The sequence below is a fragment of the Sarcophilus harrisii genome, chromosome 2 (genome assembly GCF_902635505.1).
Source record: "Sarcophilus harrisii chromosome 2, mSarHar1.11, whole genome shotgun sequence".
NCBI classification, from domain to species: Eukaryota; Metazoa; Chordata; class Mammalia; order Dasyuromorphia; family Dasyuridae; genus Sarcophilus; species Sarcophilus harrisii.
The window spans coordinates 204108824-204124022 of record NC_045427.1 but is presented as its reverse complement, the minus strand read 5'-3'; the positions used below and the strand labels follow the sequence as shown (position 1 = coordinate 204124022).

The window sequence follows — 15199 nt, the reverse complement described above, 5'->3', positions numbered from 1 at the left end:
CTTTAAAATGGGATGTTGGGGGATTGAGTGGAATGGGAATAAGGGATCAGAAGTGTGGATTGAGTGTATGTTTCTCTTTTAGTGATTCAGAGCAATTTTTTCATATTGCTGTTAATAGCTTGGATTTCTTCCTTTGAAAATTGCTTGTTTTATTATTTTTACCATGTTTAACTATGTTGGATTACTTGTCATCCAGGGGAGGGGATAAGAAGAAGGGGAAGGGGAAATTAGAACTCAAAGTTTTGCAAGGGTCAATGTTGAAAAATTATCTACGTATGTGTTTTGAAAATAAAAAAGACTAGAGAATGGCTATTACTCTAATAAATATCAATTCTTTGGAAATGATCTTAAAAATGAAATTTCAGAGGAATTTGTTGCTAAGATAGTCCCCCAACTGTTTCTCTTCTAACTATATTGTATTCTAATTGTAATGAGTTTGTTAAAATTTGAAATTATCCTTTATATCTTTTTTTAAACAAATGTATTATTTTTAACATACACTAATTTTTTTTTTAAGTCTTGGATTCCCTTCCTCCTCACTACTCTCCCATCCATTGAGGAGGTAGGCAATGTGATATCAATTATTCATATGAAATGATAAAAAGCATATTAGTCATGCTACAAAAACACAGCAGAAAAATTAAAGTGAAAAATATATTTCAATCTGAACTTTTTATGCCTAGATCATGTATTGATTTGGAACTTATCTAGTATATGATGTCATAAAATCTAATTTCTGCCAGATTGCTTTCAGTTTATCAGCAGTTTTGGGGAATGATTTAACACAATTATGAAGGAAATGGTTACTATAAGAAAGATGTAAGGGATGAATGCTGGTAGAATATTTATAAAATAATGCAGTTAAGTTAGCAGAACAAATTATACTTTAACAATTACAATATAAAAAAACAAACAACTTTACTTAAGAACTATCATCAATGCAATAATCAATCATGATTTATTTCAGATGAATGATGAAGCCTGTTATTGATACCTCATGAGAAAGGTAATGTATTCAAGAAACAGAGACATAAATGGCTAATGTGAGTAATATTTTTACTTTACTATGCGTCAATTCTAAAATTCTAGTTTCTAATAAAAAAAGGTCAATAAATAGAAAGATGGCAGAAAGTGAAATTGGTTAAATTAAACATAAATCAGCTGGACCAATCAGCCTAAGCCATTTAGCTGACTCTAAAAGCTAAGTGATACAGAAATAACCCTATATGTAATTAATAGATAGGACTCACTCATATTAGCTACTATATGAATGTTAATCACTAATTCTCAGGCAGCAATCTCATTTCTATTAGCAGATATTAAAAATTTGAATTCTTTTATATGAATATACCCTACTAACTTTCTTAACAATATTCTACACAAAAAGGGTTGAGAATATGTTACTAACAGAAACAACAAGACTAAGACATACTGTTATTGTTTAAAGGCTATTACAATAAAAAAATTGTAATGGAGGAATTAACTGTGGGTGGCAGGAGTTGGTCAACAGTAAGATAAAAATATGATAAAGTTCAATATGTAAGAATGAGAAGAAATGACAAAAATCTGCTGCAACAAGGAGAACCTTTGACAATCTAGGCAAGTTGTTCTTAACCAGGGCTCTATAAATTTGTTTTTATGAACATTTTTGTTACTGCATTTTAATCTGATTGGCTTCCTTGGCAATCTTATATACTTCATTTTATTCACTTAAAAATATTCTGTAAGTCCCTAAATTTCACCAGATTTCCAGAAGGGTCCATGACCAAAAAAAAAAAAAAAAATTAGAACCCTTGCTTTAGGTACATGTCGGCAATAGCACATATATGTTATTGCAAAATCATGTAAGAAATTGCTAGGTTAGGTATGTTAAGTAATAAGGATGAAAACTTGTTTTACCATTGTTCATTATTGTAATTATCTTAGAAATATTCAAGTATCACCATACCTTTAGTTAGTAGATCTTTTACTCTAGGATGAGTTATTACAGGAGTTAAAGACTTCAATGGCCTTTTCAAAATCCCTAAAACATGTATAAACCACACTAACTAAAATAGTAGTCTATTTCCCTTCCAATATAGGTTCTCAGTCACGATGGAGAAAAATGACTTAAAGCTATTAAAATGAAATCTTCCCCAAATTAATTAGGATTTCTGTATCTTTAATGAATGATTCTGAAATAACTACAATAACTTACTTTTGTTTCCCCTCTCCCCCCAATCCCAACCTAAGGATATGAAGTTCAACTTGGTGCTACAGCACCCCCTTCTGGTAAACTTTGAGATCAAAGTCAAAATTAAAATGATCACTCTTTTTTGTAATTTGGTTTTCTTGACAAAGATCCTAGAGTGGTTTGCCATTTCCTTCTCCAGCTTATTTTACAAATGAGGTAACTGAGGCAAACAGGCAAACAGGATGAAGTGATTTTCCCTGGGCCACATAGTCAATACATGTCTGAGGTCAGATTTGAACTCTTCCCAATTCCAATACAGTGACGCCCTTTGATGGATTATAGTCTAACCAGGAATAGATAATTTACCTTTTAAATTCATCATGGTAGAATTCTGATTTGCATGTCACCATCTCATTGTTTTGACCTTCTTCACGAGTTCTGACTCCACCAAATACATAGAGTTCTAAGGCAACTCCACAAGCCACGGCCCCAAATCTGATATGCCAAGAATAATGTGTTAAATATTAGATACACGTATTGGTTTGTACAGTCATCTTATTTTAAGCCTTTAGCTTGCCTTAATTCTGTAAAGTGCTAAGTTTTCTGATGAACATGTGATTTTTTTGGGGGGGAGGGTATAACATTGATTGAATAAATACTTTTCACATGGGGTAAGTACTATAGAAAAGCACATTATTAGCTTTCAAATATAAAAACGTGATCTTAAATTTATGAGACAGACTAAAACAAAATGTAGGAAACACTGAAGAGTTTAGTAAGAATTACTTTGTCTTAAGTATTCAGAAAGTCAGCCCCTACTCTCCAACTAATTATTATTTTAGAATATCCACTATAAAACATATACTAATAATATCACAGTTTCCATTATTTTGGTTAGTCATAAGTTCCTTGAGACTTGGATAATATATTATTAACACTATAAAACAAAGGTCATCTGATTATCTGAGGAAATGTGTGAAATAGCTAGCTTACTTTTCCATTTGGAAGTGAAATCTGAGTAAGATCGAATAATAAAATATAAACAGTGTATTATGGAAAACAAACTATACATATCAACTATTATTGTTATTATTATTTGAAAGAACTGAAGTCAAGAAAAATTTGAGACTGTGAAAGATGAAGTGGAATTAGTGCTACTTGATTAAAACAACTTATAAAAAGGGCAGAAAGAGGTAAACTAAGGGGAAGTCAGGAAAATAAAGGCAATAGAAATAACAAAGAAGTTTACTTGATTTAAGTGAAATGTAAAATGTGGGCAGAACAGGTTACCTAGAACTACTTATTGCAATTTCATACAAGGTTAGCAAAGAATTTATCTACTCCATAGAGAACTTCCTATCATTTAAAACATTACAAGTAATGGTCTTTCCTATCCTATAGATACCTAATAAAGAAGAATCTTGTTAGTAACTTGCTTTAGTATCAGTAATAATTTCTTTATAACCTAATTTATTTATAATTCTAAAAACTTAAAAAACAATTTTTTTTCCCTAATTCTCTTCTCAGGAAATGGTGACATCAATCAATCACTTTCTTCCACACAGAAGTTTTAAGAAATCTAGATCCTTAAAAACTAGTGTTCACTATCCTTTCTCTCTAGAATCTTTTCCTTTTAAAAATGACCTTGGTTGTTGTATCTTCTATTCTTTCTACTTTTCCTAATATATACAGACTAAAATTAAGTGTAATGCTAATTAAGAACTTATTTGTAGGTAATTACTTCACAATTCTCATACATTAAACATTAAACATGTTTTGTTAAAATAACCATTTATATCAGCCCCTTCTCTCTTCCCTTTCTTCTGCCATATTCACTTATTACATTTACTACTTTATATATTTGGTGTGTAAAAACAATGAAATGGTTCCAAATTCTTATATAATAAATGGCAAAATTAATTCCCCAGGAATTATGTTAATCCTATTTTAAAAAAGCAAAAGCAAAAAAAAAAAAAAAAAAATCTATCTATAGAAATGGCACATGAGCTAGACAAGTTAGTTTTACCACAAAAACATGTCTTGATGATAAGAATCCTTTTTAAAATGACTAACATAAGTTCTGAGATATGAAAAATTTAGTTTTATTTACTAAACAAATAAAGTTAAAAAAAAAAATCCTTACCTGCTTTCTTTTAATGGACAAATAGCAGTCCATTGCTGAGTCCTAGGATCGTAACACTCCACAGATTCAAAAAGTTTTCCATATGATCCTCCTCCCATTGCATAGATTTTCTTTTTCATTGCTGCATAGCAGCCAATCTAATTTAAAAAAAAAAAGAAAAGAAAAAAATTCACTAACAAAGTTAATACTTGTCACTTTAAAATAGTCTATTAAGCAAGTAATTATTTCAAAAATTTAACAGTTTCAAAAAGCAAAATTATATTGGCTCCTTTAAAATTCAATGACTTGAAAGATTCAAAAAATAAAGTGTATAATTCTTATCCTCAGAAATAGAGAATTCTTATTCTCTCAGAGAGAGAAAAGGTTATGACAAAAGCCATAATGGATATTTAGGACCATGCTATCTGAATACTTGCTTAAAACAGTCTAATCTACTATGTATGTGCATGCCTGTGCAAATAAATTCACACACAAAATCCTGGAACGATGAAGAACTGAAGAAATACCAATGAATATACATTGTCATATATAAAAATTAAGGATTTAATGATTCACTGAGTTTACTCAGAATATACTTGCTGTGTAATCATGACATTCTAGATGTAATTAATACAATTTCCTTTAGAACTTTTCTCCCTAAGAAAATAACCATATTCACATTTGGTTACTAAATGTATACAGAGAGAGTTTAATATCTTAATGGGCTGAAATTCTATTGAAAGTCTTCTATTTTGATTTATATATAGTATAAGTAGTTGGGTTCCTATAGGAAAAAGGTTCTTTTACAATCAATGTCAAAAGAATTATCTGGAGATGAAGAGATATGACTTTGTAATAGAAGTAGAAATTTTGGAGAAAATGGTTTAATAGTGTTCAAATGCAAAGTACAGTTCTTACCTTTCTAACCATGGTCAAATCAGGCTGTTTTGTCCAGGTTTTAGAATATATATCATAACATTCCATGGAAATCAGCTCTTTTTCACCATCATCACCACCCAAAACATAAAGCATTCCATCTATCTCCACAATTCCAAAATTCTGTCTTGCCTAAAAGGACATCAAAGAATAATTTCACTGTCAAAATAAGCCATATAATCATAAACCATATACTGAGTGAAGCATTACAGTGCAATAGAATAGAGATTGGCCTTAATGTAAAAAAAGATTCAGGCTTTAAACCCATTTCCAAATACTCACTAGTTGTATGATCATGGACAAGCCACACCTTCTCCAACACCTCAGTTTACTTTCATATCAAAGAAATATACACATATTTAAAAAAAAAAGAAAATAAATGAAAAATCTGCAGGACTTACCTCAGAGTTGTGACCTGGAACAAATGAGATTGTGTATATAAAAATACTACAAAAAAGTCATCTGGTAATTTTGATAATCACAATATTGAATGTAACATCACATCTTTAATTTTATTCTGTCACAGTGAGAGAATATCAGGGTTAGAAGTAAAAATCCATTATTCCATTACTATTCTCCTCTATGGCATTCTCTAAACTATTTCTAATTCCTTTGAATCCAAGGATTCATTTTATCGAAAAGAAATAAATTATAGAAGCAGAGAATCTCAGAGAAAGAGTTTCAGATTTCAGAGTTCATGTAATTCAACCTGTAGTTAATAGAAATCTCTACAACACTCAAAAAAGAAGTCTTCTGATCTGTCAGAAAACCTCCTGTAATGGGAAAATCACCACTTTTACCAAGGGCAGCTCATTATATTTTTGAACAGTTCTTATTTTATCTGAAAGTTTTCTTTTTATTCAATCCTAAATTTGCCTCTTTTAAGGTTACAAATTAAAAGGTGGTGGTAGAGCACCATTCAAGAGTGGAAACAAAAAACCCAATGGTTACTATAGTTAATTAGCCATGGCCAAACTATTTCTGAACTATAGTATACAATTTTGGGTGCCACATTTCAGGAAGCCCTTGACTTGTGGAAAGTAGCCACAGGGAATCAACTAGGATGGGGAAAGCACTCAAACTCTTGTCATATAAGAATTGATTAAAACCACCTGAAAATTTTTAGTACTATAAGAAATGATCAAAGGATAATTTCAGAGAAATCTGGGAAGACTTATATGAAGAGGGAAATGAGCAGAACCAGGAGAACAATTTATATAATGTCTGGGCTAGCTCTCTGGTGGACCTTGGGATCAGCCTGAGGCCTCGGGATTAGTGGGGAAATGAAGTGAAGGAGGCAGGAGAGCAGCCACCTGGCTGGTCAAAGATGGAATCTGGACTCTGGATTCTCGAGCTTGAAGTTTTATCTGTGGCTGAGAGAGCCCTCTATCTCTGGGACTCCCTTAAAAACTCCAGCATGACAACATTATGATCCCACACTGGGCATGCGCAGCTGTAGAACATCACATCATCTCCACATTACCCTAAGTATACACCAACTAGATTGACCACATCATTACATTACATCAAGTATGTGCTTAGAGAACCACCATCTCACACCGAGTAGGTAACTTAACTACAAGGACCCTGCTGTCTTACATGCAAGTACACCCTTTCAGAGTCCTGGCTCTACAAATTTATAATACAGTAACAACACAGTGAAGACAAACAACTCTGAAATACAAAGTCTAACAGATGCAATCATCAGTCACAATTCTAGAAGAATGATGAAGCATAAAGCACCTCCAAAGGAGTGATGGATACAAGATACAGAAAAAGCCACAAATTTTTAAATATGGCTAATGTGAAAATGTTTTGCTTGGCTATGGATAATTGACTTTTTTTTCCCATTTGGGATGAGAAAAAGGATTTTTTATTTGAAAAAAAAAAAAAAAAAATTAAAGTTGTTCAAAAATGGAATAAGTCATCATTGGAAGTTAAGTGGACACTGAATGATCCACCCCTTAAAGATATAGTAGGAGAGACTGATACTTCAGCTATGGTCCCTTTTCAGTTCTATGATTCTATGATTTATTATAGGCAGATGGAGACTCGGGTTTCTCAAGAAATACTAATTTTAGAAAGTTCATTAGATGAGGTAGAAGGAAAGTAAGATTATATAGCTAGATGTTATTATTTATAATTTAGTAAAGAAAACTTTGCAGGTATTGGGTTGGAAAGAGTTACATTCACAGGTCCTGTCCGGACTTAAGAGAAGTACCTTATTAGTGGATAACACTCAGGATCTTGTGGCTAGAACACTGGATTTGAAGTCAACAATGTCTGGGGTTCAACCTCACTTCCTTGATGATTAATGTGACTATGATTAAGTCATTTAACCCTACTTTACTCAGTTTTCCTCCTCAGTAAAATGTGGATAACCTATCGTACCTGTCCAATTGAGTTGCTATGAGCATCAAAAGAAATAACATTTGAAGAGTAATTATTATTACTTAATAATTATTATAATATATAAACAATATTTATTATATTAATAATTATTAATGTTATTAATAGTTAATATAATAATTATTGTTAATATTAAGTAAATGCCAGTTATTATTTTCCATTGAATTTGACAGGGAATTAATTGGTGGCAGCAGGAATTTGGGGACTTTTGCTTGCTCATTACTGTTGTACAGTAATTTCCTAGAAAAGTATTATAAATTCAACTAAGGGAAAAGACAGTATCTAGGACAAATTCATTGAGAAATAGTTGATATTATTATTATTTACCTCATTCATTGGTGGTAATGCACTCCATGAATTAGAATCTGGATCATATTTTTCACCTGAACTCAGGATCTTTTTATTTTCATCTTGGCCCCCAAATACAAACAAAAATCCTTCTGTAAAACAAAAATAGAAGTCTCAACATTTAGGTGTTTGATAAATATAACCAACCTATATCTTCCAATAACATCTTTTGATCTTAATCCTAGCTAATATAACATTAAAAAAAAAAACCTATATATTTCTCATGTAGACAATCACATACCCCCATATATGTATTGCTTAAATGAAGCTGGAGGAATAAAAAAATTACAAAACTGGAATTGACTGGGTCCATTTAGATTTGTTATGTAACCTCAACTGGGCCCTTATTATGGCAAAGCAATCCTTTTATACTTCTCTAACTCAAAATCCCATTTACAATAGCAGCACTTCTCAATCTTTTTGTCCTTCCCTCAAACCTCCTAAGTTTATTTTTATCCTCTCAGCTGAGACCTTTGCCTCATATTTTACTGGAAAAAAAAAAGTCATTTGCTGAAGGCTTCCCTTCTATTTCATATCATTCAGATACCTTCTGCCACCATCTCTGATTTCTAGTCTCTTCACTGATCTCTTTAAAACTAATGATGATTTTAAAAATCTAAATAGATAAGGATCTTTTCTTAATCTTCACCTTTCTTGACCTCTCTTATAGCCTTTGATACTATTAATCTCCTTCTTCCTCTTGGTATCTTCTTTTCTAAGTTACCATTTTACTATTCTATTTTGGTTTTGCTCCTATCTAAAAGCTTTTTAAAAATCTCCTTTGTTGGATCTTCTTCCAGGTCATGCCTTCTAAAGATAGGTGTTCTGCAGGGCTCTGTCCTGGATATTCTTCTCTTTTCCTGCTATACTTTTTCAGTTGGTGATGTTCCCATAATTTTTATTGTAATGTCTGTGATGATTAAAGATTCTCAAATCTATTTATCTAGCTCTAAATTTCTGCTGACCTCTGGTTTCCCATCTACAACTGCATATTGGACCTTTCAAATTGGATATTCTGAAGACATCTTAAACTGAAACACATCTAAAACTGAACTCATCTTTTCTTCCAAACTCTACCCCCTTCCAAACTTTCCCATTAATAACAAAGGCACACTATCTTCCCAGTCACTCAGACTTCCAACTCAGATTGTTATCTTCAACTTTTCTTATCCAATCTGTTCCCAAGACTTGCAAATTTTAATCTTTGTAACATCTCTCCTCTTATACTCCTACTACTCCTTAATATAGGCATTCATCATGTCACATCTGTTTTATAACAATAGCCTTCTAGTTGCATCCCAACCCTTAAATCCCCCCCACCCCCAATGGAGGATGGAAGTCCATCCTCCATTCAGTTGTCAAAGTATATCATACAAAGATAACCATCCTATGCTCATCCCCTAAAAATCAACTCTTTCTTACTATTTCTCCCTCCACCCTCCAACTGCCCCATTCAACAAATTCTAGTAACTATAACCTTCAAGGTTCAATGTAAAATCCTATTTGGTCTTTGAAGACCTTTATTACCTGTTCTTACTTCTGCAGTGTTCTTACATCTAACATGCCCCACTCCAGTACTCCAATGGCACCGACTTCCTTGCTGTTCTTTGCACAAGACTATCTTTATACCCATGAAATTTTCTTTGTCAGTCCCCTAAATATGGAATGCTTTCTCTCCTCATTTCTGAGCTTTCTTCAGATTGCAGCTAAAATCCCACCTTCTACATCAAGTTTTTTCTGATCTTCCTTAATTCTACTACCTTCCCTTTTTATTATCTCCAATCTATCCTGTATTTATCTTGCTCATAGTTTTTTACATTAGACTGCTAGTCCCTTGACAGCTAAGTAAGAACCATATTTTCTTTAGTATCCCTAGCATTCAGCTAAATATCTGCCATACCATAGGTACTTAACAAATGTTTACTTATTTACAATCAACATTGTTCCACACTCTGGCTCCCTAAGTCTTCAATATTACCATTTCCTTTCCCAATTGCTTATCATTTCGGCAGCCATCAAAGCCTAGAAATGTACACTAAGATTCAAATGCACACCACACTATTCCACTCGAGAAGTGATTTTCAAACTTTTGTCTCCTTTAGATTCTTAAAAAAATCATTCAGGACCTTTTTGTTTTTATGGTCTATAGCTACCAATATTTATCATATTAGAAATTACAATGTCTTAGCTTTATTATGAAAAGTTTTGACTTCATAAACCTCTTGAAATGGTCTGAGGGATACTTAGATCACATTTTGAGAACTGCTACTCTAAAGAATATTACTACTTCATTTTTATCTTCCCATTATCTCTATTCATGGTGTCAAATTCCTTTCATGTATATTTCTTTCACTTTTCTTCCCAAATTATAAACACCATATTCTTATCTTTAAGTTATAACCCATGCCTTGTTCTAATTTGCTATGTTCTCTCCTTTTTTCATCTTTTCAGTCAGTTCCTATAAAACCAACTCCTCTAGGACACTGTCTCTAATTTATAAAGGAATGATGTCAGGGATTTCTATCAGGACAAGAAGATAGTGTTACAGTTATAATGCTAGAGGAAGAATGTACCATTATAATCCTTCTATTTCAAGTCAATAAGCATTTACTAATCAATCACACATCAGGCAGATAAGCTATGTTTCAAAAATTAGGTTGGTGTGGAGAACGTGATCAAGAAAACAAATCTCTATTGGCTATTGTTTCTTCAAAGTTTCCAAGACCTTTAAAGTTGAATTTTTATAAAATTCAATTTCAGGAGCTTGTATTTAAGATAAAAACTTTTCAACCATGAAAACACATGAACTTTATACATATATTCATAAAGTATGCACAGTCTTTTTTTAAGATCATAGATCTAGGATGTTAACTGAAGGTCTGTGACTTTTAAAAAAAAGTTAAAATAACTATAGTTAAGTACAATTCTTTTCCTTTTTAATACTATGTATTTTATTTAATGTATTCAAAATTGTTATTCTGAGGATTCTTAGGCTTCACCAGACTGCCATAAAGAGAGTTGGCAACTTGCTAGGTTGTGGGAGCATCACCATTTCCTACTAGCATATATAAGAAAGAGTTGGATAATATGAACAATAGAATCATTTATATATATATATATATATATATATATACCAAAGCTAAGAAGTAAATAACATTTGTGACCTAATGTTTTAACATTTAGCTGCTATTAATTTTGGTATTTCACTTTAAACTTATATAAACTAGGGGCAGCTAGGTGGCGCAATGGATAGAGCACCAGCCCTCAAGTCAGGAGGACCCGAGTTCAAATCTAACATCAGACACTTAACACTTCCTGGCTGTGTGACCCTGGCCAAGTCATTTAACCCCAATTGCCTCAGAAAAAAACAAAACAAAACAAAAAACCTATATAAACTAAATAAAATGTCTTTCATTTAAAGAAAACATTTCTAAAATACTTTCACATTTTTTCTCACAAAACCTTTGTAATTATTGCAGAGTTTCACATAAAGATACCAAGAGGTGGCATGATAAAGTGGATAGAGAATAGTTTTCAATGTCAGGAAGATGTGCGTGTCCAAGTCCTCTCTCCAGCATATATGGGTCCCAGACAAGTACCAATCTCTCAGTAATTCATGTAACTCTTTATTTATATACCTTATAAAAAGAAGTATCAATCTGCGTTAGTGGAACAAGTTCCTTCCAGGTAACTCCTTACAATAGGGGGCAGTGTTGTATAGTGCACAGTTTGTTTGCAAACTCAAGTTCTGTTACTAGCTCTATGACCTGTAATCTTAGCTAATCCTTAAATTTCTGGATTTCATTTTCCTCATTTATATCTATGATTTTACAAACATTTTATGATTTAGAGATTGTTATACAAATTGTGGTTACAATGAATGACCAATTATAAATAAAAAATCTAGTATCAGCAGTATGGTAGAAAGGAATCTTTCAGATCACAGACACCTAATGAGTATTTATTTCCTTATTCTCATTTTAAAAGCCAGAACTATATATTTAAGATATACTATAACCAAATCTCCCCTATTCTTTTTTGTTTTCTTTATATAGAGCCTATGTTCTTTATTAAAGTTAAAGGAAAGGATTTTTTCTTTATATTATCATTTCATTAAATATTTCTCAATTACATAATAACATTTTTAAACACTCATTTAAAAAATACTGAATTCCAAACTCCTTACCTTTTATTTTTTTGCATTTAATAGTATTTTAAAATTACATATAAAAAGTTTTCAATATTTAGAAGATTGTGAGTTTTTTTTTCTCCTTTTCTCTTCTCTTCCCAAGGCAGCAAGCAATCTGATGTTACACATGTATAATCATATTAAGTATATTTTCACATTAGTGAAAGAAGAATCAGATCAAGACTCCTTCCCCTTTTCCTCTTTTTTTAATTGGACAAGCAATATCAATCACACATATGAACTGGGGGGAGGAGGGAGGAGGGACAATCAGGATTAAGTGACTTGGTGAGGATCACATAGTTGGTATCAAGTGTCTGAGCTAAGATTGGAATTCAGGTACTCCAGAGCTGGTATCCTATCTAGCTGCCTCCATCCTCTCTATAGTCTTAAATTTTTACTTGAAAACAATTATTCTCCCCTCAACCTGTAATCTTTTATATCTTTCTTCTCTTCTTCTACCCAATTCCTCAAAAAAGCCATTTGTACTAGATGCTTCTACTTCCTCTCTTCATTCATTTCTCAAACTTTTGCAAATTGACTTTTAATCCCATTACTCAACTGTAACTGCTCTCTCCACAATTACCAGTAATCTCTTAAATGGACAAATCTGATAATCCTTTCTTAGTCCTTATCCTTCTCAACATAACTGCTGCACTCTTGGCTCATATTTTAGTCTTTCAATGCGGATATTCCCCAAGGCTTTAAGCACAGTCTTCTTTACTCCTTTTTTTTTGTGTGTGATCTCATCATTAACTCACATGATTCATTATAATTTCTATGCAGGAAACTCAATGATCTATATATTCAGCTCTAGTCTACTTTGAGCTTCAGTTCAAAAACTTACCTTCAAATGGGAAATCCTGAAGAAATCTCAAACTTAAAAATATTCCCTTCTTGCGAGATTCCTATTTATGTTGAAGGCACCATTATTTTTCCAGTACCTCAGTTTTGTAATCTTAGTGTAATTTACTGGTTTTCCACTTTTCCTAAGCCCATGACAATCTTGCCACCTCTGTAACAGCTCTTGCATCCCCCATATTCATTTACTCATCAGTCTATTTAAGGTCTTCATCACCACTTATTTGTCTTCTTACAATAGCCTTCTAATAAAATCTCTCCCCACACTGATCCATCCTGATTTTCTCCTTGAATACAAATTTGACCATGTTACTACTATAATTCAATCAATTCAAGTAGTTTTTTATTGCCTCAAGAGTCAAGTAAAAATTACTGTTTAGCTTAAATGCCTTTAGAACTTGGCCTCAAACTACCTTTCCAATCCCAATGAACACCACACATTTATTAATCTAGCCAAACTTATTTCTCTGATACTCACCTACAACATTCCATTTCCTATCTTTGTGCCTCTGCACTAGCCATTTCCTATACCTAGACTGTACTTCTTCCTCATCTCCAACCTAGAGACCCTACTCTTCTTTTAAGAACAAGTTCAAGCATCATCTTCTTCATGAAACTTTTCCTAATACATTTGCTTGTGCCCTTCATCTCGAATTATCCTTTACTGAGTCTTAGTTACTTGTAGTAACCCTCTTTATGTTAATTTTGCATACTTAATTTGTTGTCTCCTCCTTTAGAATGTCACCTCAACTCCTTGTCAATGAGGATTGTTTCATTCATTCTATTTGTATCCCCAGTACTTAGTATAGTACATAGAATAGACACTTAATACTTACAGAGTGATATTGCATTTTATAAAGCTGCACCACAATAAAAGATTTAAGTGCAATTGTGCATCATTTTATCTTATGTCAAGGTAACCTTTATCAGAATATAGATACCTGCTGAGAGTACTCCATGGTTAAGTCTTGGAACACTTAATGAGGCCAGTTCAATCCAAAGTTGTCTATTAGGGTCATAAAGAGGGCACATACAACGCATCACTGCTGTTGGTTTCCTTGAACTAAAAAACACACATAGAAATTAATTCATTTGCATGTATTTTTTCCTTTACATCATATCATAACTAAATTTCATATCTTCAAAGAGTATTACTAAAACACTGTTGTTTAAGTACAATGTTTTAGAAAGTCAAATCGAAAAATAAACATTTTGCATTCTACTTTACACAGGAAATAATATTCTTTAAGTTACTTTTTAGGCAACTTATACAAATTACTTACACTCTTTCTTCACCACCAACAGTTACTATGCATTCAGAATAACCCCTGGGTTTGAAAGATGCTAGCATTGCTTCTCCTTGTTGTGGTTGGCTGAGGGGTATATTGCTACATTCTTTGACGATCTCTCGTACTAATGGTTCACTCAACATCTGTTCCCGTAAATAACTGGAGTCTAACCCTGAAACCCATAGAGCTGACATAACATCCTTCATGTGGACCTAAAGAACAAGAATATGAGATTAAGGAGAATGTAGGTGGGAGAAAAAGTAAATAAACATTTTTTAAAAATGCATAATGAACTCACTACCAAATTCTCCACTTCCCTCAAATCTAAAATGCACTCACAGTTATATCAGGTTGTTAGTATTTACTAAGCAATAATATTGTATTCTTATAGACACATAGCCACAAAAGTTATTGAACTACAATAATAACTATGCTTTTTCCTCCCCTACTAATAATATTCCTTCTATCAGTGCATACTACAACACAGTTTACTCCTCATTCTTTGTTTTTTGTCACCCTATGCTCTACAATTGATTGGTTGCTATCACTACAGAAATGGGAGATTCACACAAGACTAGTGTGTGCATTTTATTTTGCATTTTAACTTTTTCATGGGTCATTACAGCCAAAGACTTCAAAATATAATGATTAACTTGATGGTGATGACTCTCAGATAGTCTATTTCAAAATCTTTTTTAATTCTGAAAAATCTATATTAGGAAATCCTACCTTTTAACAAATCACACTAAGTGATTTCAGGTTAGTCATTTAACATTTCAAATAATCTGGGTAATTCTTTAATTCTAAATTACAGAAAAGGTGTACCTGGATAGATAGAATTTCCCCATCAGAGTTCCCTTTAATCAAAGGAAATA

General features: G+C 32.4%; 1 protein-coding gene across 1 annotated transcript in view; it reads right to left on the bottom strand.

Moving 5' to 3' along the window:
* The window catches only part of GAN (gigaxonin), a 62699-nt gene that overhangs the window by 7403 nt on the left and 40097 nt on the right, over nucleotides 1–15199 (bottom strand). Inside the window, exons 4-9 of the mRNA XM_003757849.3 lie at nucleotides 14319–14536; nucleotides 13977–14098; nucleotides 7968–8080; nucleotides 5214–5363; nucleotides 4317–4453; nucleotides 2540–2668 (exon numbers count right to left, since the gene is read on the bottom strand). Of these exons, the coding sequence (XP_003757897.2) occupies nucleotides 2540–2668; nucleotides 4317–4453; nucleotides 5214–5363; nucleotides 7968–8080; nucleotides 13977–14098; nucleotides 14319–14536 (869 nt within the window). The remainder of the gene's footprint in view (nucleotides 1–2539; nucleotides 2669–4316; nucleotides 4454–5213; nucleotides 5364–7967; nucleotides 8081–13976; nucleotides 14099–14318; nucleotides 14537–15199) is intronic.